The 24,987-nt window shown below is 31.7% G+C and overlaps 3 protein-coding genes across 4 annotated transcripts; all 3 read right to left on the bottom strand.

The window, feature by feature from the left end:
- Window positions 1-4,248: 4,248 nt before the first annotated feature.
- LOC131638324 ((+)-neomenthol dehydrogenase-like) lies at window positions 4,249-6,517 on the bottom strand. The gene is made up of 5 exons (XM_058908884.1): window positions 6,385-6,517; window positions 6,050-6,299; window positions 5,796-5,855; window positions 5,098-5,277; window positions 4,249-5,015 (listed from the first exon to the last, which is right to left on the bottom strand). Exons 1-5 carry the CDS (start codon window positions 6,402-6,404, stop codon window positions 4,638-4,640), a joined length of 888 nt encoding a protein of 295 aa, XP_058764867.1. The 5' UTR covers window positions 6,405-6,517; the 3' UTR covers window positions 4,249-4,637.
- Window positions 6,518-9,361: 2,844 nt separating this feature from the next.
- On the bottom strand, window positions 9,362-11,670 carry LOC131638325 ((+)-neomenthol dehydrogenase-like). Of its 2 annotated transcripts, none has more exons than XM_058908885.1 (6): window positions 11,602-11,636; window positions 11,450-11,527; window positions 11,266-11,404; window positions 11,144-11,185; window positions 10,877-11,050; window positions 9,362-10,795 (listed from the first exon to the last, which is right to left on the bottom strand). In XM_058908885.1, the coding sequence occupies exons 1-6, from the start codon at window positions 11,619-11,621 to the stop codon at window positions 10,409-10,411; spliced, it is 840 nt and encodes a 279-aa protein (XP_058764868.1). In that variant the 5' UTR covers window positions 11,622-11,636; the 3' UTR covers window positions 9,362-10,408. The 2 variants fall into 2 exon arrangements, with proteins under 2 accessions (XP_058764868.1, XP_058764869.1); XM_058908886.1 differs by having other exon boundaries at window positions 9,364-10,795; window positions 11,450-11,512; window positions 11,602-11,670.
- Window positions 11,671-13,519: 1,849 nt separating this feature from the next.
- On the bottom strand, window positions 13,520-21,469 carry LOC131638323 (NAD-dependent malic enzyme 59 kDa isoform, mitochondrial-like). The gene is made up of 20 exons (XM_058908883.1): window positions 21,335-21,469; window positions 21,079-21,250; window positions 19,531-19,627; window positions 19,247-19,365; window positions 18,988-19,155; window positions 17,806-17,934; window positions 17,557-17,617; window positions 17,192-17,295; window positions 17,036-17,119; window positions 16,830-16,936; window positions 16,578-16,680; window positions 16,192-16,299; window positions 15,944-16,009; window positions 15,700-15,772; window positions 15,523-15,609; window positions 15,304-15,358; window positions 15,148-15,219; window positions 14,724-14,786; window positions 14,308-14,422; window positions 13,520-14,068 (listed from the first exon to the last, which is right to left on the bottom strand). Exons 2-20 carry the CDS (start codon window positions 21,196-21,198, stop codon window positions 13,997-13,999), a joined length of 1,803 nt encoding a protein of 600 aa, XP_058764866.1. The 5' UTR covers window positions 21,199-21,250; window positions 21,335-21,469; the 3' UTR covers window positions 13,520-13,996.
- Between the last annotated feature and the right edge of the window lie 3,518 nt (window positions 21,470-24,987).

Below are 24,987 nucleotides of genomic sequence, written 5' to 3'. Positions count from 1 at the left end.
GCTATAAACAGGGTTTATCTCAGTAGTATTTTGATTACTAATGTCTAAATCAGCAAACATATTTGCTAAATCATTAATGTCTTCTTCATTGGAAGAGTCTTGATTAGTCATAACAGTTAAATGTAAATCCTTAAGCTTTTTCTCAAGAATACGGACAAACTCATCACCATTGGTTTCCATTTTAAATCCTTCTATAGGAATAGGAGGTTGAATAATAGGAACATCTAATATATTAGATGCAGAAGCTTGTTCCTGAGGATTAGGCTTATTAATAAGGTCAATAATAATTTTTTGACGTGCTATTTGTTTATTTAAAAGATCTTTAATGGATAAAAGTTCTTTTTCTAGAGAAATAAATTGCTCTCCTAGACAAACAAGGTAGGCATTAGTATAATTGTTGGATCTAATTATGGAATTTAACTCCTTAAGAGTAATCTGATTTTGTTCAACCCTTTGTAATTGAAGGGTAAGATAAGTGTAACTTCAGTATGAGAACCCAAACTTATTGTTTGTTCTAGGGGAAAAGGAGATTCCATTTTTTCTCCTTAGATACTTTCCCAAGGCTTTTGTAGGACTAACAGTTCGTCTTGTTTTATGAGAACCAATTCTTCTTTTTGTTTACTTATATAGTAACTAATGAACCATTTGACAAAGGGAATGAAATCTTGGTTCATAGACATTTGAGTATAGTACTCATCTTTAAAACTTTCTAACACAGGAGCCGAAAATGTTTTAAAAAACATTCTCTAAATTGGGTGTATCTCGCATGCTAAACTCGTCATTGACAAGGTTTCCTAGATTACTACCTGGAGAATAATCTAACATTATAACGGGAAGTCCATATCCGAGGGAGTAGGTGATTCTACTCTAGGAGGATTTGGTTTTTGATATATACCATGGGGAATTTTGTTTTCGTTAAGTCTTATATTTTCAACAACTTTTATTTTAATTGAGAAGTTGAGGGTCTAGCCAATTGACTAGGAGCAAAGTAAAATTCATTTATAGAATTCACAGAATGTCTTCCAGACATAGATCTAGGTATTCTAATAATTCTTTTAGAGCTAAAAATTATCTCTAGATCTCCTTCACTAGATTGGATTATTTGATCAACATCCTTATTAAGGATAGGTTCCGGTTCAATGGCCTGAGGGAGGTTCCATGTTTCTGGAAAATTAATTTCATCCCATTTAAGCAACCTATTAGTTGCAACATTAGAGGTTAGTAGATTCGTTTGAACTAAAGTAGTATTTCCAGGAAACGATATTTGGTTAGATTTAGGGTTTAAAGTGGTAAGGACTTTGTAATAAACCCTATAACATATAGCCATAATTTCACTACCAGGTTTGAAATTGTAACCATTAGTATGAATAGTTAATTGGAGAGCGTCTAATAAATTTTTATCAGACATGGATAAGCTTATATTGGGAGAGACATCAAAATAAACTGGTCCATGACACAGACTCGTTTCAATTAAAGCAGCTAAAGATTGTTTAAAATCTTTACATCTACCATCCCTGATATATCCCAGGATGCTAGTATTTAATCCTAGCAAAGTCAAAGGTTTAACAACAACTTGTATTAAACCAACATGGATATAATTATAATTTTTAAAAGGAAGTAAATTCTTTTTCGTTAAAAGTTTGATTGTCTGAGTACTTTCAGAAATTTGAATAGTTTGTTCTAAACTTTTTACAGCAAAACGAGATAATATATCTATTTTGCCAAACTTATAAATTTGATTTGAAGGTACTGATGGAATTGTCCATTTATTAAGTTTATCCAAATTTTTTGGATATTCCATAAGTTCTTCATGTTTAATTAAATTATTTTGATGATTATCATCATCAGAATCCATAAATATGGCTGGCTAAGGATGTTGTGGACGATTAGCTACCTTAGGTAAAACTAAGTAGGTAAATATAACTCTTGTTCTCAGTACAAATATATCTAGGCAACAACTAATAAGTCATCTTTACAAACAAAAACATTGTTTAACTATCAACCCTAAGGGATAGAAGGATATCTCCTAAATCAAAGATGTCCAATGTTTTTCAGCAAAAACTTTCTTTTTTAAAATCATCTTAACACTCCCTTCCCTGGGAAAAACGATGAATATAAGAAAACACTAAAAAACATCTTTAGTTTTGAAAAAACCCTTATAATTTGTTGCCATGATATAAATATACTAATATCAAGAGAAGCACCTACATACTTAGTTTCTTCTAAGTTCTCTAATCTCCTACAACAAAAAATTTAGCCACTAATTGTCATATATATATATATATATATATATTTCAGATATTTATGCTTTTAAAATTGATTTTAGAGATTTTTTTTTATTAAAAAAATTTGACTTTTTTTTTAATATCTAGATGAAGTAACATAATTAATTTTAAATTCGAAATTGGTGAAGTTGTTTAATCTAATAATACAATATCAATATTTATAAGTTAAGTTAAGAGTTGCCTGCAATTTTAAATTTAAAATTACTTTTGAGACAAATGAAAAAAGGACACTTTTTATAGTTTGTTAAACCTCATTATCATAGGGTTAATTATTTCTAAAAGAAAACAGGATTCAATATTCTACTTTTGTGAATGAATATTGTTATATGAGCTTAAAGGTAGTGCACTGTCAGGATAAAATTTTTTATACAGTCAGTGCATCACAACCCTGAAAAATAAATAGTTTAAATGTTATTTAAATAAAAAGTCAAACATTTATAAAAGTTAACGGTTTGGATTTTACTCTGTCGGTGTATTTCCATTAAATCCTTGTTATATTATGCCCTATATTTTGAACAGGAATCATGTCATCATCTCCTTACTTGTGCTATGTTACATAGTTCTCTATTACTTTGCAGAATCAGAAATAAAAGAGAAAACCAAACAAAATTAGGAAAGTGCTTGCCATTATCTTAGACATGAAAAGTTGTTCTATCATTTAGAAGGATATTCAAAAGCCAAATGTTGCGTGCATAAGCCAAAGAGAAGCTTAGATGAATCATAACTCCAGTAACACACACTTTTGACTTAAAGTTGGAAGGCAACTTCTTAGCAACTTCACTTCATTGTCTTTATGGTTCACAAAAGTTTTCTTACAAAGGTGGAAATTCATACTGCTCATAACTCCGGCTAGAAACAAAAATTGCAGTTTTTAAAAAAAAAAAAACTTTTATGATGTTATATATTTGGTAATTTAAAAATAAATTCAAATGAAAAATTAATTTAAATAGTTTCTTTAAATTTTTATTTTTTCTATTTCATCTTTTTATTATAATTATTTTAATATTAAAATATCTAAAAATTACTTAAATTTAAAATTATTTTTGAAATACATCTTTTGAAAAATTATGTAATTTTAATTCTTTTTTTTTCACTTTATTAATATATATTTAAGGTAAAATATATTTTAGATTTTGATAGTTTTTAATTTTTACTTTACATAAAATATAAATATTTGGTACGAATTAAAATCATATTTAAATCATAATTTTAATATTAATAAATATTTAATAATTATAAATTTTATTATTAAAATAATTTTTAATTTTAATTTTGTAGAATTTAGTTTTTTTTGTGTTACTCTTAATCATATACAAGAAAATATGAGTTCTCCGTTTAAAAAAATATGTTTTATTTTGACATGTATTTGCTGAAGATGAAAATCAATGAGTTTTTTTTAAAAAAATGTGTTCTTAAAAAAAAATTATAATCAAAGCATTGAAAATGAAAAAAACTATTTTTTTTTAAAGATTTTTTTCTTTATTTAGAATCTTTAAGACTTTGTTTGCGAGTATGGAGAGGAGGGAAGGAGAAAATTTTCGAAAACAATTTTTTTTTTAAAAATATAGAAAAATATTTAACATTTTTTTAAAAATTAATTTTGTAATGATAAAAATAGTAATATTTATCATTATTATATTTTTAATTGTTATAATACATATTTGAAAATTTTATGTAAGTTCTAAAAAATTCTCAAAAACTCTTCTTCAATATAAATTAAGTTTCCTAAATTAAGAAATTTTTGATGTTATAAATAAAAGTTAACCCTCCAAACCTCTCCCAACCAAAATCCTTCTATTCTCTTCACTCAATCTTTCATATTTTTCAAAATCCTCCTCCCCTTTTTTTTCAAACTCACAAACAAAAACTAAAAAAAAACTCGTTAGCATTATGAAATTTAGAAATAATACTTCAGGTTTGATTTCTCAAATCGTTTGAAAATTAATTCAATCTTTTAAAAAAAAAGAACATAGATATTTAACTGTCGACTTTAATACTAGTTTTATAAGGCATCCTAACAATTTTAAGTCTAATAAATATCAAATATTTTAATTATGATAATAAGAAAACTTCATTTTAATATTTGTTTTAGACCTAACATCATTGTCCCGAGTCCTCACCTCAAATATCTTAAATTAACTTTCTCAATGTTGAAGCATTTTGTAATACAATATCTTGCAATTATTCCATCAATAAAATGGACACATGTGCCATACATTATTCTTGTTGTTCAAGGTTCAAATTTGATTTCCTAAGATATGGTCTATTACACAAAACATATACTTTTGATCAAAAGGGTGCACAGCTTCATTTCTAGAAAAGAAGATCACTATTTGATTAATCAATCAATGATCAAAAGTCTATCACTTCACCCTTTGCAAAGAAACAACCAGAAACACCAGAACTTGGCAAAAGTGCCAACATTACAGGAGTTTCAACACCTTCATCAATGCTTAAGTTTCCAGTATTCTGATTTATATCAGTCTTGACAAAGCCAGGACAAACTGAGTTTATCTGAAAATGAGGATACTTCTTGGCCATTATCCTTGTGTAAGCATTCAAAGCTGCTTTTGACATTGAATAAGCAGAAGCAAAAGTTGGCCATCCTTTGATCTCTAATAACCCTTTTTTGTAATCTTTCTCAAACTCCTTAATCACTTCATCTATTTTTTCCTTTGTTAAGTTGTCAATGTCATTAAACACTTTTATAGCATACTCATTTGATATATTCTGAGACAGTAAAGATGATGGCATTGAAGTTATTGTAAGAAAAGTATCAAAATCACTTATACAAAAAAGTTGTAATCTATACCTTCAAGAGTCCTGCTCTAGAGGAAATGTTGACAATGGTTGGAGAAGTTGATAGGTGGAGAAGGGGAATAAGAGCTTCGGTTACTCTTTCTACTCCATAGAAGTTTGTTTTCAAACATTTTTCGGCTAGCTCATAGGTTTCGTATCCCACTTCTTTCCAATTAATATCTGCTCCATTTCTCTACAATAAATTAATATGGTATTATTCACTCATTAGGCCTTCATCTAATAAATAAAATTTGTTTCGTTGAAGGAACCTAATGGATACGAGGTCTTGAAGTCAACTCGTGCGGTGGAGAATAATGTCCGACACGGCGGAACGAAGGGAGACATGTAGGTTAACACTCAAATGTCCAAATTAGTTTATAAATCTAAGTAATAGAGCAAATTATGAAAAAAATGTACCTACAGAACTATCGTGGATACATTATATTATATATGAAAGATATTTAGAATCACCTCACGTTTTCTAGCATGGAACGCGGAGGGCATTAAATTATATCTAACGATGGATAGCCTCTAGTGGAGTGGGTCGACTACGGGTCCAATAACTGCGGATGCATTGGACTTTCGACCCTTTTATGGATACATCTTGAACAGATAATTGAGCAAACACGTCATTGGCCCTACGGCCGACTAGAAACAAAATTTAAACAAAGTAATTATTGTTATTGTTAATTGGAAGTGAAACAAACCAACCTTTCTAATTAGAGCATCACCATTTAATATTTTCCCTCCACTAACACCTGCATTATTCACCTGCATTAATATGAAAATAGTGAAAATTTTACACTTTTAATTCATCGGTCTCTCTGACATGTCGTTACATTTAATAATTCTATTTTTTGTCAGACATGTCAATGTTGTGTCCAATGTTCATGATTGTGCCACTGTTTCAAAAAGTTTATAAGTATGTGTGTTGATAAAAGTAAGAAACTATCATGCATTCATACCAAGATATCAAGTTTCCCAAACATGGTTTTAATGAAAAATGCCAAGGTAGCAACACTAGTAGAATCATCCACATCAAGCTGATGAAAAACCACAAGGTCATAGAGACCAATCTCTTTTTTGAGTCTTTCTACAGCTTCCAAACCCCTCTCTTCATTTCTTGCTGTTAACACAACCACAACACCACTTAAAACCAGTTTCTTACATATTCCATAGCCGATTCCCTTATTTGCTCCTGTCACAACAGCATACCTGACAACAAATTTCATTAAAGTAATCAACAAACAACTATGTTGTTACAAAGTGTTTTTTATTTTATGTATACAAAAATATGTACCTTTTTGCTTCTTCACCCATTATGCAAAATTAGGTGATAGTTTTCTAAAGTGATTGATGAATTTAAGGTTTTTTTTTGGTAATAGCACATATCTATTTCAAGCTTGTGCCTTATATAGTATCATCACAATGTGGAACCTTGTTTCCAAACATAATTGTGTGTTAGTTGGTTACAGTGTTATATATTATTATGGTTTTTAAAATTATATAACTGGAATCAATTGCCGTTTGCATAAATCTTGGTTAAGAAAAAAATGGAATGTTAGTAGAGAAAATTAATTAACTATTATTATATTACTCTCAAACTAATTATTCCAAGGTCTTATTTTGTCTAGTTGATCATTTCTCTTTTGGATTTGGATATTTTGGACGGCAATTCTCCTCTAAGTTACTTGTCATTGAAATTTGAAGGGTTAAATATTTTTTGGGTTGTTAACTTATAATAGTTTTCTAAAGTGATTAAAATCTGTGATTGATGCATGTAAAACCTGATTTCTATCGACTGTTACTTCTATTTTCGATGTCCTGTTAATTCCTATCAGTCAATCGTTCAAATTGTAACGCTATCACATTGGTTATTAGGCTAAGAGTTTGTCTAATAAAAAATACGATTGATATCACAATGTTGCTTGAAACATGAATGATATTGTTGTGCGATAGGTGATAATGTGAATTGATAGTTAAAATGTATATAAATGATTATAGTAGTTGCAATCTAATCCCGACGTCTCTATGTCATTGTTAAAACTTAACATTTACTTTTTTTTTTTAGTTCTAAATCATTTCCCAAATCAAACTTGAAATATTATTTCACTTAAACTAGTAATGATTGTTCATAAGCTCTCTGTCGAGATGAGATAAAATGCTCACTTAATTGTGTTGCTGTTTAAATGTTGTAAATAAACATTTATCAAAAGGAATTATACTAGAGTTATAAGAGAAATAACAATCCAATAAATGTTATCATCAAACAAAGAGGTGACAAAAGATTACTTATCAGGATACTATTGAAAAGTCTATTTGCGCTCTCACCATGGTCTAAAGTACGAAACTTGTGAAATATGAACATGGTGAGAAATTTTAGACAACTTCGAAACCGGATTCATTGATGATTTGCAAGATATATGTAGAGTGAATGTAATTTTGGTATTACCAGTTGAGTATGCTTATATGACTTTTGGGCTCGAGGAATTACAAGGGCACTTTCAAAGATTATAACTCGAGGAAAGTCCTTGCATGATAGCTTATGTTCCAAGGTGAATACATAAACGCTTGAGGAATCTTGCTTCTTTTGACCGTCCCAACGGTCAAATGAGAACCATTTAAAACCTTTGTTCGTTCAGGTCAATGTTAGTGCCAGTGGCATGGAGATGAACAAAGTGTTGATTAAGGGTGTTATTGCCTTAAACATGGAAGTCTACTATCTATTCATTAATAATAGATTGACCAAATTGTCTAAATTACCCTTTCACCAAAATTTATTTGCACTAATAAAAGATCATTTTTGTAACTAACAAATTAAGTATTCACTCTTTCAACTTTATTGAATGGATGCCCCAAGTGTTAATTTTTCATTGGTCCGAATTAAATAACATTTTCCCTACAACTTTATTGCATGAATGATGACATCACATGTAAGCCATGGATGATGGAACTCATATTTTAAATTTCTTTTACATTTCATTTTCCCACACTTTCTTACTTTCATTTTAATTTTTCTTAATTTATTTATTATCACAAAAAATATTAATAATCTATTTTTAAATTTTAATCTTACTAAAAATTTCAAATTTCTTTCGCATTTCATTTTTCCATACTTTCATTTTAATTTTTCAACATTTATCTATTATCGCAAAAAATATTAATAATCGATCATTTAATTATTATTTCCAAAAATATTTAATTATTTCACGGGCCACTATCAACTCAATATTTAATTTTTTTTTAATCGATCATTACACATTTTCTCTATCTTAATTAAAATTTCAAATTTCTCACATTTTTTCACACTTTCTTACTTTCATTTTAATTTTTTTCTCTATTTATTTATTTATTATCTCACGGGTCACTATGAACATAATGTCTATTTTATTTTAATCAATCATTGTCTTTATTTGAGAGATAATATCTTTATTTTTATTTTTTTCTCCATCTCACGATTTTTTATCATTATTTAATACAATTAAATTTCCATGATTATTGTTTATTTTACATTTGTTTTTAAATATATTTTATATCGCATCAAATTATTTTTTTATTTCACGGGTCATTATCAACATAGTAGCTATTTTATTTTAATCAACAATTACTATTAATTGAGAGATAATTTTTATTTTTAAATGTTAATATTTCATTTTTATTATCTCCATCTTATAGTATTTTTTTATATGATTATTTAATATAATTGAATTTATATGATCATTTTTCATTTATAATTAAACCATAGTGATCTATATCATTTTCTTTTAATTGTTGTTGGACCGTCAATTATTAAATTACTTGACCCAATTTTGCTATTGTGTTCTTAACCTATCTTAAACATTTTTTTGTGGATCATTGTTTTCTATATAATTATTGTTAAATTTACAATTAAGTAAATTATTTCATATTTTTCATTTATATTTAAAATTTTACATTTGCATTTGTTAAAATTTTATTTTTTCTCCAACTCACATGTCCTTTTTTATATGGTTCTTTATTACACACAAAATTAGCACATGAATAAGATAATAATGTTTAATCTTAAGGGCCAATTTCAATACAATGCCTATTTTATTTTAAACAATAATGACTTTTATTTGAAAACTAAAGTATTTATTTTCAAATTTCAAAACGATTCCTATGGATATTAGGTTTTCAAAGAATTGGGAGTATAACAGAGCAATCAATAAAACTCTAACTCTATTCAAATAAAACAATTCCTTTTAATTATGCATATTGCTTATAATTCCTTTTATTTGTATTATTCATATTATTACAAAAATACTACACCAGAAAAAAAATCACCCGGGCGGAAGCACGGGTCTCTGACTAATTGGGTATGTAATTCATTAAAGTTTGTTCATCGTAGTACCTTCCAAGGCCAACTATAACTTATTAATGGATTCACGATGTTCGCGTCGTTCCTTCCACCATTCACCAAATGATGGTCATGTGGGAAGACCGGGAAATGTAGAACATCTAGAAGCAAATGACATTTCCTTCAAGATAGCAAATGGGGGAATCCTGAATGTCGAGAGGATGTTAAACGATTTTAGTCCCTACAAGATAGACACTTCAGAACAGTGAGATAAATGTCGCAACATGGATGGAAAAAGCATTTAGCTTGCCTTGAAACCCCACCAACTTTGTAGTACACTTCGTTGAAGAAGATGGCGAGTATGGCCAAAGTTTGACCACCAAATAAGTTATAAATGGCTATTACTATAGTTATTTCTCAAATTTCAACTTATATATCTGAAACAAAATTAAGTTCGACCTTTGAGGTCGATGATGAACTGAACATGGCCTTCAAAAGATGAGTGCATAGTCACACTTGCACAAGACTGCAAGAAATAATCATCATAGTTGACTGCAGGGAATTTTCTAGAGGGGAATGTTCAAAACTTGATAGCAAAGATGTACTTTTTTCCAAATGAAAAACTCATGTTACACTGAAGATCTCCGTAGCAACCACACATACGAGGCTCTTCATTTTATATTCGATGGATCACTCTTAAGCTTTAGAATGGTTAGTTCGATGAAGCGGGCAAGCTAAATGCTCAAGATCCACTTGAAGAAGTCAACTTAACACAAGAAGGTGGCAAACCTAAACATACCTTCATAATTTATTTGTTCAACGATGATTTAAAACAAAAACATATAGCGAAAATCCTTCTAAATAATAAAGACTATTTTGTTTGAGACTACAAAGAATTGCTAGCACATGTCCACAATTTACTATGACAGTATACAATGGTAAAACATATAAGCAACAGGCACATTATGTGATGTTTTATTATTTTATATGCATGATTGCAATACACTTACAACCATTCAAAAACTTGAGATTTGTTCTCTAATAAAGAAAAGGCCAGAAGGAGAACCATGAGGAAGCAGTGTAATCTGACAACACTAGCAGCACCTTGGTCAACAGATAACATGCCGGTGTTTCTGTTGATGTCTGTTTTCACAAAACCAGGACACACACAATTGCTGCACAAGTTTGGATACTTCTTAGCTAGAATCCTTGTGTAGGAATTCATGGCTGCTTTTGAGACAATATATGCAGACAAGAAGGTTGGCCACCCTTTGCTTTCTAGTGAACCTTCTTTGAAATCTTTGTCAAACTCTTTTAGTACCTCATCTATTCTCTCTTCTGTAAGTTTCTCAACATCATCAAACACCTCTTTAGCCCATTGGTTTTGTATATTCTGAAACATCACCACAATTTTGTAAATTTGAGAAAGTAATGTAAAATCATAACTAAAAAATTTTGGTACTCTTGTTCGTACCTTTAATGATCCTGCTTGAGAAGAAACATTAACAATTTTGGGAGAATTGGATAACTTGAGAAGTGGAAGAAATGCCTCAGTTGTTTCCTTGACACCATAGTAGTTTGTTGTTAGGCACTTTTCAACCATCTCATAAGTTTGAGTCAGTTGCTCCCAACCAACTGTTGATCCCACCTGCATTCATGTTGAATAAATTCAATACTTTAACACTAAGGCATTACATAAACCAATGGTAGTAATATCACGCAATAAAAAAAGATCACATACCGTTTCGTAGGGATTGACACCACTAACTCCTGCATTGTTCACCTACACCATAATTTGGAATGTACTTAGAAATCAAAAGATGCACTCTCAAAACAATGAAAATTTAGTATATGCCTTCTTACCAAGATATCAAGTCTCCCAAAGTGAGTATTAACAAAGTCTACTAGTGAAGTAATACTAGCAGAGTCAGTGACATCAAGTTGATGAAATGTAACATTGTCAGAGAGACCAAACTCTTTCAGTTTTTCAATGGCTTCATTTCCTTTTTTCTCATCTCTAGCTGTTAGCACCACCTTGATTCCATTTGAGGCCAATATTTTAACAGTCTCAAATCCTATCCCTTTGTTTGAACCAGTAACAACAGCATATCTGAAAAACACAAACCTTAAACAATTTCTTATGATGCTACAAACTATGCATACAAGAAAAATAATTGAAATTAGTAATACTATACTAACCTTAGTTTTGCTTCTTCCATAGATGCTGAAGCTCAGTGAATGCATGTATGAAGGAGAGGGTGGATAATGTATTATAAATATAAAGAATTAAAGGCAAATATTTCTCAAACATTTTGTCTGTGTGTGGCAATACTGATGACATGTTGCTGGACTAACGACCACATGTTAGGAAATAGACAAGACAAAATCCAATGAATGTTCCACCTAATCTCTTTTTTTTTTTTTTTTTGTAATTGTCTCGATCTGGAAAATGTTTTTCGTTTTTTTCAATATCATTTTGTTAAGAGTGTATTTGGACAAGAACTAGGATTGCACAATTTTATTCTGAAAAAAATTCATCTAACATTTTTATTAAAACATAAAAGCAATGATTGAAATAATGATAAAGATTATTTGCTATCCAACCTAACATTCAGTTAACTTTCTGTTATATGACAATTGTTTTTTCTGTTATGACAACTGTTTTCATGATTGTAAGTTGGTTAGCATGCTTAGTGCAGTCCCCGTATGTTTGAAAGTCCGTGATAGTTTGTTTAGATCACCATCAAGCTGTATATAAGAGTGATTTCTCATTCTCATTCCTTTTTCAAGTGAATACGCAGTTGCACTACAATTTGTTTTCTTTCAAATTCTGTCATGGAATTAGCTTTAGCTTCATTGATTCACAGTTCTTAACATCGTTATAATGCCGACTCGTGCAGCTCTTACTGATTCAATTCCAGATCAATATAGTCCATTTTATATTCATCCTAGTGATGAATTTTTATCTGTCACTGTTACTCTAGTGCTCACCGGTTCTATTTACTATTCTTGGGTGCATTCTATGCATCGTGCACTTGGAGGGAAGATGAAGCTTGAATTCATTGATCACATTATCAACATACCTTCTGATTCGTTTGATCCTACTATGCAAGCTCGGACTAGGTGCAACATGCTTGTGCACTCATTGTTAATGAATTCAGTTTCTAAATCCATTGCTCAATTGTCTTCATAGAGAATGCGGCAGATGTATGGAATGATTTGAAGGAGCATTTTAGGCAAGGTGATTTGGTTCAAATATCAGAACTATCACGAGAAATATATTTCCTCCAGCAAGATTCACAACCAGTCACTGAATTAAAAATTCTTTGAGAAGAGTTAAAGATATATCTTCCAATTCTGGCTTGCACTTTCCGAATCAAGTGTTCTTGTGAAAGCTATGAGGAGTGCTCGTAGCAACCACGATCTTCTTTACATCATTTGTTTTCTTACCGGCCTCAGGGAACACTTTGCAATAGTTAAGTCATAGGTGTTATTTATGATACAACATTAAATACTATTATCACTTCTGATAACTTGAATGTTTGCCCGGAATTAGTTTTACATAATTAACTTCATTGATTTACAGTGCTTAACAATTGTGTTAAAACGTTAATTACTATTATCAATTAACTTCAATTCTTTGCTATTATTTACAGTTCTCAACACACCTTCATTATCATCATAGCAAATATTCAATTGTTGCCAATGTCATCATTTCCTTATAATAGGTGGTAAAATTCTTGTAGCTTTGTCTAACATGCCATAGCTTTGATTTTAACCCAAAGATTTAAGAGCAGTTTTCAATGTCAGAGTATGTGTCTCTGACGGCTTTCCGGTAGACTGGGACTTCTTTGTAGATGATAAGAACTTGAAAGACTTGCCTATTATCAGTTCCAAAGGATAACTAACAGATCAGTATTTAACGAGTTTTTAGACTTCCATTGTCTAAAATAAGAAGCTCCACTTTGTTGCCATCTACACCCCTACCTGCACTGTCTCCAGTCACTGCAGAGGCATCACTGGTACTGTCATGGGAAGAGCAAGTGAGGTTGCCTGCAAGTATTTTTGCTTTCCATAGAGGAATAAGAAAAAAACAAATGAAAGAAAAAGAAAATAGTGAGGGAAATGATGTTATACTCTATTCATCAGTCTAAGATTGTTTATATATAGATTACAATCAATTCACATCCTTGAATCAAGAAGAGATTTTAGGAAATGTTACAATAGAAAATCTACACTAAATAAAAAAGAAAAGAATCAACTATCCAACAGTGTTCATAAGGAAAGGAAGGATCCATCCCAATGTACTTCACCGATAGAGAGAAATAGAACAAAACAATTAACTGTCTTTCTTTTTCTTTCTTTGTATGCTAAACAACTGTCTATCACACTAGTCGTGCGGAGCTTCTAAAAGAAAAACCAACTAAATATTAAATCAAAACGTGATAACTGATTACTCTAACAATTTACGGTTGCAACAAAGGGACACATCCTTCTTCCCTTCCACTTCATTATTTGAGCTTCAACTCTTCTAAACCATGCCAGTCATGAATTGCTGGGATTAAAAACCAAAAATAGGACACGGCTTGAGAGCTCATTTTTCATGAACGAGGGGGCAATACTCAGGGTACCACATATTTCCTCTTACATACTCCAAAGTATCCTCCTGCAATGAACCCAAAGCAAACAACCGCAAGGTTAACAGCAGCAGCAGCATGAGTAAAACCAGGTTAGCATTGACATCAGAACCATATAAAGTATAAAATAAGAGATATGATTAATTTTGCAATGGACTCTTTCTAATCTTGATTGGTTCACTCTCAACTGATAGAATACAAATTATACCAGTGCACCCAACCAGAATATGCAATGTATGATCAGTGAGTAATATGAAAGGTTCCATACTTTTGACATTTGTTCAAGTTCTTTGAACCCAACACCCCCATGTCCTTCAGCTATCCCTTCAGCAATGGCGGCACGTAGAACAGCAGCCCCAACATCTTCTGTAACATTTCGTATACTGCAGTACAAAAGTAGAACTAATTTATTAGCTTCCACACACACCTATATACATCCACACCATTGTTTCTTTTAAAGATTTGGGTACATGTTTTATTAACCATATAATGAAACATAGTTTTCTTTCCAAACAAACACTATATTGTTACATGGTGCCAAACTTGGATCAAGATCCTAACACAAGTGTGTCTAAACAAATTGATTTTTATTTCTCTGAAGTAGTTCAGAAATGTGCTGTTGAAGAGGAGGGCCATGAGAAAACAAAAATCAAATGATAACAAGGAAAAAAAATGGAGCAATACCAATTAATGGATGGATACAAGATTCCTTTTTTGATGTCTTCCTCTGTCATGTATGTAGCAAGGCTGTAAGGATGACAGCAAGTTAAACTCAAAAAATTGATATGCACTTTATCATATAATTTTAGAAGAAATGTGCTGAAGGTATAGTGTAGAGCCTGTTGCAAGACGAGAAGGACTGCCATCTATGATAATATTATATATTACATTTCAAAAACAAAATCCCCACCTGACATGCATTGCTCGGCTAGAAAAAGAACTTACAAAATCAAGACTTGAGAGAAGGTTTCAAAGAAATGAGGTAGAAAACAGACAAAATGATTAGACAATAAAGGAGGTTAGAGTGCTCAATTGTTAGGCATTATACGATGCCCTACAAATATCAAACAAGATAATTAACTAAACTTCCACAGGCGGAGGATTATACCATTCAGATGCCGCCTGCAACATTCCATCTGTTATAAGACGAGCACCAGACAGAAGTGATCCCAAGCCAATCCTGAAATGGAAGGTTACAATAAAAATTACTCCGACAATTTCATACAGGGCATGATTCATGAAAATTTATAAGCCCGCACCCTACCCTGGAAACAGATACATGTTGTTGGCTTGATTTACATGGCCAACTCTTCCATTTCCTGAACAAAAGTTAATTTGAAGGTAATGATAACGCATGATAATGAACAAATCAACCAAACTTTGTACCAACAGGATGCATATCCTATATAGCATCCATGTCTGAGAAATATATGAAAATGACAAGATACTTCAAAGCCAAAAAATCATATTAAGAGGTAATTACCAAGATCTACATTTTCAAAAGGGCTTCCACTTGCAAACACTATGTTTTCCCCAGCATGATTAAATGCATCAATTGCAGTGCACTCAGCTGAACCCATAACAACAAAAAATATCAAAATGAAAAACATGTACATGATCAAGCAATTGTGAGTGCTGAATAAACTTTGTACAAACAAACCATTCATAGTGGGATTAGACATGGCAAAGATAGCCGGTTTTGTTGAAACAGATTCTCTCATTGCCTTAAGAACCTGAGTTGAATCCCAATGATTAAAATAAACCCAATTACTGTGAAATGAATGGTGCAAAATCCAAAGATGTCTAAGCAAGACATTTTCAAAAATGTCTATTGCTTTTAATTGTTTAATAAACTTCACTGAGGAAGAAAACAATGTTAGAGTGGTATTATAAAAGGTGATTACCTGCTCATTAAAAATACCACCAACCCCAGACAATCCAAGCAGCACATGTGGCTTAACCTTCTTAACCTAAAGATAATTGGCATCAATAATTACAGCATGTACATGAACAAGTTTGTATGTCTTTAAATTAGCATTATTTAAGTATCATCTTATATAAATGTGATTTTTTTATGCTAACAAACTATTTTGTCCATAAGTATGAGACTAAAGACAATGGAGTTTTCCTTGAACAATATCAGTATCATTACCACATCAATAATACTAGCACCCTCTGAAAGCCCTTCAAGGTCTCTTGGATTTTTAGCAAATGGAACTGCAGCTGGATCTATATTACTCCTTTCTGTCGTGATAAGTCCCTGAATTCAGGCATTACGTCATTATTGACAGACTTACATGATGTATCATATCAACAACTTTAATCAGATACACAGTCAAGTAACAGAATCCAAAATCAGGGATGCCAAATAATAAATTAAGACAATATGACGAATCAGAGCATTTGGATTAAAAATGTTTGGTCTATAATCATGAAGTAACAACATTATACAGGATTATGATGAATGATGATTATGGGGGTGCTACAACTTGAAGCTCTAATACTGCAACTGTACAAGGAGAGAGAGTGAAAGCATACATCTTTATCAAGTAAAAAAAATTGGCGTTTTGCTTCGGTTTCACTGCACCCTGACATCTTTGAAACTGCTTGGACAGCCATGTTAAGAACCCCAAGCCCTGCGCTGCAAGTCAGGCAAAAAAATATATCATGTAAGGCAGGATCGAGCAGTATTGTGTTAGGCAGAAAGTAGTGATAACGAGGAGTGTGATAGAACAGTAAAACAAACTGAACACCAAATAATGATTACATCACAATTAGTTTTGCAAGTACCTTCCAGCTCCAACGATAACTATCTTTTGTTTCGCAAAATCAGACAATGGTCGACCTTGGGCTCTTACAGTTCCCAGTAATCCAGCAAGTGCGACACCAGCTGTGCCCTATAGGACAAGGAAAATGATGAGAAATCAAAGTTTCAGTAGTTACTTAAGGACACAGCCCATTACATAACTGCTTGAACATGTATATAACTTTCTCACCTGTATATCATCATTAAACATGCAAAACCTTTGGCGATATCGTTTGAGGGTTTCAAAAGCCCACTTCATTTGGAAATCCTCAAACTGAAAAAAAAAATAGTCATTGTCAACCAGTTTCTAATTTAAACCTCAACATGTTCTAAAAGAAATGCAAACCTGAACAATGGCCTTCGGCCATCGTGCATGAACAGCTTCCATGAATTCATCCACAATTTCAAGATACTCTTCACCTTCCAACCTAGGTTGTCGAACTCCTAAATCTGTCACATGAAAATCATGTCAATACATACGCTGTAAAAATGAGGAATTAGCATGTTTGCTTTCTTCTTTCTTAAGAGGTCACAAAAGTGGCAGAGCCATTGCAAAATATTATTTAAATGCAACCACATAATCTAGGATGCTGAACAAGATGAAACCTTCCTCAGTTTATAAAGCAAATATGTCTCCAGACAATGAAAGATGAGACAATACAACCATAGAAATAAGCAAACAAAATATCTAACAGAATGAATTTTACTTACAAAGGCGATCATCAAGTAGCTTTTGATTGTTTGTTCCAACATCTAGCATGATTGGAAGTATCTGCCACAGTTGGGGAAAAAAGCATACGCATAAGTTAACGAGAGTTACTGGCCTTAACAAGTTCCAGTTAAAAATGAAAACATAATTAAAATTAGATTATAATCCAGAACCAATAATTTAATTTTGTAATATATAAGTAAAAAACATTCAGAATGCACAAGTTGAGGGAAAATTAGAGAAACATATACTCTTTGTGGGTTGATTCCGGCAGCTGCAACATACATATCAAGTTTTCCTATAGGTATTCCAATGCCCTGAACTCCAAGGTCACCTAAGCCAAGAATACGACTACCATCTGTCAAGACAATCATGTCTACCTGAAAAGGGAAACATGATAATTAAGAACAATACTAAAAAATGAATAACACAAGCTAGGAACAAGAATGTTACTTAATGAACCAAAACCCTCATAAATCACAACAAGGCATGTAGTTATTTAACACTGCATCCATTTATCATTGCAGTCACATAAAGTCATAAGAAATGAACCAGATTCAAAGCTAAATACCTAAATCATTTCTATTAATTTTAAAATAAGTACCAATTTTGTGCATGGCAGTTGTTTAGACAGGACAAAGAACGTCTTTTAATATAGAAAGAAGAATAAAACAAACTAACCACCTCTATATTTTCCTATTTTCACCTACCTCCCCTCTATTTTATAAATCCAATACCTAGATGCATCTTACTCTAGCTCAGTATATTTGCAGAAATTCAAAAGAACAAGAATATAAAAAGAAAGTAAAGCAAGAAACATGTCCAACAGAAGTCCTCAATGGCACTAATAAAACAAAAATTGTTGAGTGAAACTAAATGGATCTATAATTAAAAAAATGCAACATCCTGCTCATTTGAACTATAGTTCATCTATCAGGAAGTAAAATTTTACTGAATTCATCTATAGAATTAAAGTAACTGCAGAATTTGTTATGTTCTGTGAGAGATGAGATTAGAAGCTTCTTCTAGGTTCCACAGCCACCTTAGTATAATTAAGTTAGAGATAGTTGAGTCTATGTATATGCTGGAAGAAGCTTCTCTTAGTTTACATTGTCACCTCAGTATAACTAACTTAGAGCTAGTTATGACTAGTTGTAGGTTAAATCATTTTGTTGTGTATGATTAGGATGTCTATATAAGTCCTAATCTATTTTGTAACAAACCCAGAAAATCAATAACAAAACTTCAAAAACAAATGAATCAATTTTCTCTCTTCTCTTATCTTACATGTTCCAACCCTCACAAACTTGAAAAAGACTATGGAGATGTTCCAACCTTGAGAAGGTAGGAGTGAAAAGATAAAGGTCACTTCCAATTCAATCAAGAACGAAAAGAAAATGGATACAGTATTTACTAAGATCGATACAATATACCTGAGGAGCTGGCCAGTTATAGATCATTGACATCATCTCTCCTTTATCTTTGGTACTAAAATACATTCCACGCGGGCGTCTAAATAACCCGCAATAATTTTGACACACTAACCCAACTGTAGGAGTATAGATTATAGGAGCAAATTCTTCGATGTTGTCAATAAGAGTCTGAAGAGAAAGAAAGGAAACAGCATAAGAATCACTTAAAAATAAATATAAGCATATTATAATAACAACCCAATTTCATCATCAAACTCACTCTGTAGTACAGAGTCTCATTCCTGTCATGTAGTCTATTTAAGATCCTCCATTTGGATAAGGAAACAACATTATCTGATTGGCCATGGGTATTCTTCTCAAATGATCTATATGAGCTCACTGTAAAATTTACATAATAATATGTTATGGCTATCAAACATTAAAAGTACACATGAACATAATCACATTAACATTGTACATAACACAATTTTAAGATAGCCAACAGTTACTCAGATTGAAGAACATAGATACGTATGGTATAAGAAGTGTAGGCATAAGACTTACTAAAACGATCATATTGCTCCTGAAATGAAATAATCCGAGGAGGAAGGAGGCCTCGAAGCCCCAAACGATCCCTTTCAGTTAAAGGAAATCCAGTATCCTACATTTTAGAATTGAAAAAAATAAAGCTTTAGGACTGAAAACAATGATTAAAAACAGGCCCGATAAACTTGAAATTTTGTACATATATTTTTTATCTAATCTGTCAGTATCCAGAAGTCACGATGGACCATGACTAATCAGAGATTTGGAGGCAAGTTAGATGGTACTTTATAAAAAAGAAAAATTTTCGTGATGGTTATTTTTTCTCATCAGAAAACTCGAACTCCAGACATTGTTCAAAGGTAATCAAAATTCTTGCCATTTCAATAATCAGAAGATTGTATTAACATTCAGCATTTTCCCAAACTAACTTAAAACTGCTATCATGTATAATATAAGTATCAATAAGTAGGAGACATTCTCCATTTGATTAGCCTCAGCCTCACATCACCAATATATAATAATTCTATGGCAAATATCAAAGTTCTTAGCAAAAAAAAAAAACCAGTGTTCATATCAATTAAGCGTATGTTTGGTTCTCCGGTGGAAAAAAATTATTTTTAGTGAATTGATTATGATTAAAAGTGAGTTGAATGTCAAGTGATTTATGTTTGGATAACTTAATGGAAAATTGAGTTGAACAGTATCAATGTAAATATCAACTTTAAACTCAAAAGTTATAAATTGTAGCTTAAGTGTGTGTTTGATTCTGCATTGACGAGAATTGATTCTGAGTGAATTGATTTTGTATAATTGATTTTGATTAAAAGTGAGTTAGATGTAAAGTAATTTATGTAAACCCAATTTGAACAACAAATTTTAGTATAAAAATTACGTTTAAACTCAAAAGCTACAAATTCAAGATTCAACTAAAATTGATTATGGAGGCAGAATCAATTCTACTTTAGAAGAACCAAACACCTCAAAATCTTTCCTAAATCAGTTCTACACCTCTAGAATTGCTTTTGACTATTCCAAAAGACAAGCCAAACATGGTATAAGTAGAATCAGCCCACTTATGGAGGTAGAATCAATTCTACAAGAACGAAACACCTCAAAATCATTTTAGAATCCATTGTACAAGAACAAAACACCTCAAAATCATTTTAAAATCAATTCTACATCTCTAGAATTGTTTCTTTTCTCTTCCAAAAACTAAACCAAATCAAAAAGTCATCAAATTCTGGGACTCAAAGAACACTCAAGATCACATTTTTTTCTGAAAAAAAGAATATTATATCAAATGAAAATCTCAACCTGCTCTAATCTTTCTATGAAATCAATTAACATTACAAACTCATCAACTTAAAAAGACTAATAAAAATTTAAACAACAACATTTTTTGGTGAAGAAACAATACCAAGTTTACATTGCAGCATCAAAACAGTAATAAAAAATGTTTAAAAAAATGAAAACGAAGAGAGAGATAAAAAACAGAGAAACAGATTTAGAGCGCTCTCAGAAGTAGTACAATATCGCAAATGAGTTAGAAGAACAAGATAATGAAACCTTATTGAACCAAGGATCATGAAGAATATCAGCACCGCGTTTATGAACCATACACGGAGCAGGAATCGCCGTCGAGAACCGCCGCGAACGTGACGCGGCGAATCGCATGAGCTTCCACATTCTTCGAAATTCTTTTTTTCAAAATCAAAACCGTAACCGAAAATCAAATCAACTGCAACAGAATCAAAATGAAGTTAAAAATCCAATGCTATTTCATTTCTCTGAAAGAAGAAATTTTCATCGTGAGAAGTAGAACCTTTTTCACGAAAGAATTTTTAGGTAGGGTTATTGGAGAGAGAGCGGGAGAATTTATAGTGCGAGAAGCTTTCTCTCTCTAACTTTCTCTCTCTTTGTTTCTTTCCTGTTTCTTGTTGAGAGTGGTGAAAGAAACAGTTTGAATCAGTTGTTGCAGGTGTTACCCGAATTAGATCCGGGCAGCGTGGGAAAATGGAAAATAGTCGTAAGAGGAAACTGCCCGATGAGATCCGGGCAGGGGACGGTAGGGTCAATGTAGTAATTCGATAGTGACTAACCAAAAGTGTAATGATTTAATAATGCCTACCTTCCTTTTTTTCTTTTTCGTCATTACTGTTTAAGATTAATATCTATTTTTAAAAAAATAAATTGTCAAACAGTTTTTTAATTTTGGAAAAATGTCAAATCTTTAACTTATGCTTGTATATTTGCTCAAAGAAAACTTATGAAAGTGAGTTAAATTGACCTAGAGAATTTTTTTTCCCTAAAGGTAATGAAAATTTTGTATTTTTTTATCACTTTAGAATATAGGTAAAAGAAATGGTGTAATACTCTAGTGCTTTATTGAATTTTTTTTGTCTCTCAACTTTATCTTCTTTTAAAATTTTGTTGATTTCTTTCCGTTTTTTGGATGTAACAATGATAATTAGGACAAATATTTTATGTTGAATAGTTAGCAATGTTGATTAGGATACTTTATTATTTAATATTATTTATAGAATTAATTTAATTAATTTTTTATAAATACATTTTAAAATTATTTAATATAATTTTTCAATTTTCTAAATAAACTAGACGTTCACATGCAGATAAGTTTTATTAAGTAAATAATAAATATTATAATTTAAATTAATATTTTAAATATAATGATATGAATTAGCAATAATTTAATAGTTTGTATGTCTTAAAAAAATAATAATGTGTATTTTCAACAAAAATTAAAATAAAATCATAAATTAAATATAGTAAAATTAATAGAGTAAAACATATTTAAAATATTATTAGTATAAAAAAATCCATATACTAATTAACAACCAAACCAATGATTTAAAAAAACAAATGTAGATATTATAGGTAGTATAAATATGATTAATTATTTATTAATTAATTATAATAAAAGAGTTTGGGTGAGAAGAAGTTCTAGGATTACAAACCCATCTATTTTTAATGCTCTCTTACCCTTTTCCAACTTCACTAACTCAAAGGTATTATTTTTACGAAGTGATTGCATTTTATCCTCCATGGCATCCATCCATTCCTTTTTGTTCTCATCCTCCAAAACTTCTTTAAAGCTTTCGAGTTCTCCACTGTCGATAAGAAAAACATACTCGTTCGAGGGGTATCGAACAGAAGACCTTATATCACGAGTACACCATCTTAAATCATTAGAAGCAATCAGTTGCTCAACACTTTCAACCTCTTGATCAACCTCATTTTCAACAACGTCTTCCGTAGCACCTACATCAACAATATCATTAGGATTTAAACATTATCAACATTCAAACTCATACCTTGATTTTCAATTGGAACATCTTCGAAGTGATAGGGGTATGAGCAATAGTAGTTTAGTCTGTATCAACCATTTCTTCATCTTCAAAAATCAGATTTTTATTCTAAACTCTGTCGATGTCCTCAATGGTATAATCCTCCATGAATACGACATCACGGCTATGAATAAGCGTGTTGAACCGGATCAAATAATCGATACCTAAACTCATCAAGTACATACCCTACAAACACACATTTCTTTGATTTATCATCCAATTTCGATCTCTCATCCTTCGAAATATGCACATAAGCCATGCACCCAAACACCCGAAGATGGTTGTAGGAAACATATTTACCATTCCAAACATGATTTGGAACATTAAACTTCAACGGAACACATGGAGTGAGGTTTAAAAGATGTACAACCGTACTCAATGCTTCTCCCCAAAAGTATTTCGGCAACTTTGATTGAGAAAGTAAACATCTCACCCTTTCTACCAAATTTCTATTCATTCTTCCGGCTAACCCATTCAATTGTGGTGTCTTTGGAGGAGACTTTTGATGAGGTATACCTTGTTCTTGACAATACTTATCGAGAGGTCTTATATACTCTGCCCAGTTATCGGTTCAGATACACTTGAGCATTTTCCCCATTTCTCTTTCAACTGATGCTTGAAACAACTTGAAGGTATCCAACACTTGATCTTTCGTCTTCAAGGTATAAGCCCATATAACAAACATCAATCAAAGTCACAAAGTAATATGCACAAACCAAGTGACTGTGTATTCATCGGATCACACACATCGGAATGTACTAAATCCAACACTTCTCATTTCCTCTTTGGTTCGGATGACATAAATGAAACTCGCCTTTGCTTACCCGCCAAACAATGTGAACACTTTCTCAACTTTGCATCGGAAACACCATCAACACATTCTTCTTATCCAAAATACTCAACCCTTTTTCACTCATATGACCCAACGATTGTGCCATAATTAGGATGAGCTATCATTGTCACAAGTGTTGAGGTAACACTTTGAAACCCCAAGTTAGACGACATACAAGTTCGCATTCCTTTTTTCTTTAGCAACCATCATTGAGCCTTTCTTTAACTTTCATTCATTGCCTAAAAAAGAATTATCATATCCTTCATTATCCAAATTTCCAACGGATAAAAGATTGAATCGAAGTTCCGGAATGTGTTTCACACCTTTGAGAACTAGAGTAGTCTCATTGCTAGTTTCAACACAAATATCACCCATTCCGATGACATTAGATTGCCCATTATTTCTCATACGAACAACCCCAAAGTCACTGATCTTGTAAGTTGAAAAAATATCACATCTCGAGGTTGCATGAGAAGAAGCACCATTATCAACCACCCAATCCATCTCATCATATGATAGATTGACATTCTCTACACAACTATCACAAACAATAAAGAAATCATCAACAGTAGCAACATCTTCATTATTGTTACCTTCCTTTTTGTTGTTGTTGTAGTTCTTCTTCTTGTTTTCTCTTTTCAACTTACGACAATACCTCTTTATATGTACCTTTTCCCCACAATGATGACACTCAATATGAGATAACCTATCAGAGCCTCCTTGTGATTTACCACGTGAAGTTCCACGATTACTTAAACCTCTACTTTGATGTCTCCCCCTTGATTCGGTAACTAACACCTCAAAATATGAAGTAGAACGTTGTGACTTACGCCTCAACTCCTCATTCAACACACTACTTTTAACCAAGCCCATCGAGATGATATCAATCGGAGCGGAGTTAGACAAGAATGTCCTAAAAGTCTCCTAAGAATTAGGCAAAGTACCGAGAAGCCGCAAACCTTGAATTTCATCATCAAAAGTAAGATTCATCGATGACAACTGATTTAGAATTCCTTGAAAAGTGTTCAAGTGATCGGCCATTGGGGAACCATCACTATACCTCAATGGCATAAATTGCTTGAACAGGAATAACTTATTTTTCCCTGTCTTTCTTGCATACAGCTCCTCAAGTTTGGTCCAAAGAGAGCGGGCACGAGTCACCGAGCTCACATGATTCAAAACATTATCATCCATCTATTGGCGAATATAACCACAAACTTGTCTATGCAACAAAGTCCACTCTTCATCACTCTTGCCATCGGATTTTTCATTAGAGAA

This window comes from Vicia villosa, unplaced genomic scaffold, assembly GCF_029867415.1.
Source record: "Vicia villosa cultivar HV-30 ecotype Madison, WI unplaced genomic scaffold, Vvil1.0 ctg.002260F_1_1, whole genome shotgun sequence".
NCBI lineage: Eukaryota > Viridiplantae > Streptophyta > Magnoliopsida > Fabales > Fabaceae > Vicia > Vicia villosa.
Note: the sequence above shows the minus strand (reverse complement) of the source record. Positions and strands in the feature narration are given on the sequence as shown.

Excerpts from the sequence above, each read along its gene's own strand:
- LOC131638324 (XM_058908884.1), bottom strand. The coding sequence starts at position 6,404 with ATGGGTGAAGAAGCAAAAAG. Across the intron at positions 6,300-6,384 it reads ATGGGTGAAGAAGCAAAAAG|GTATGCTGTTGTGACAGGAG; the intron begins GTACATATTTTT and ends ATTTGTTGTCAG. Across the intron at positions 5,278-5,795 it reads GTGATGCTCTAATTAGAAAG|AGAAATGGAGCAGATATTAA; the intron begins GTTGGTTTGTTT and ends AATTTATTGTAG.
- LOC131638325 (XM_058908885.1), bottom strand. The coding sequence starts at position 11,621 with ATGGAAGAAGCAAAACTAAG. Across the intron at positions 11,528-11,601 it reads ATGGAAGAAGCAAAACTAAG|GTTTGTGTTTTTCAGATATG; the intron begins GTTAGTATAGTA and ends AAATTGTTTAAG. Across the intron at positions 11,186-11,265 it reads TTGGGAGACTTGATATCTTG|GTGAACAATGCAGGAGTTAG; the intron begins GTAAGAAGGCAT and ends ATTATGGTGTAG.
- LOC131638323 (XM_058908883.1), bottom strand. The coding sequence starts at position 21,198 with ATGTGGAAGCTCATGCGATTCGCCGCGTCACGTTCGCGGCGGTTCTCG. Across the intron at positions 17,935-18,987 it reads ATAACTGGCCAGCTCCTCAG|GTAGACATGATTGTCTTGAC; the intron begins GTATATTGTATC and ends TTCCCTTTTCAG. Across the intron at positions 15,220-15,303 it reads AACATGTATCTGTTTCCAGG|GATTGGCTTGGGATCACTTC; the intron begins GTAGGGTGCGGG and ends CTTCCATTTCAG.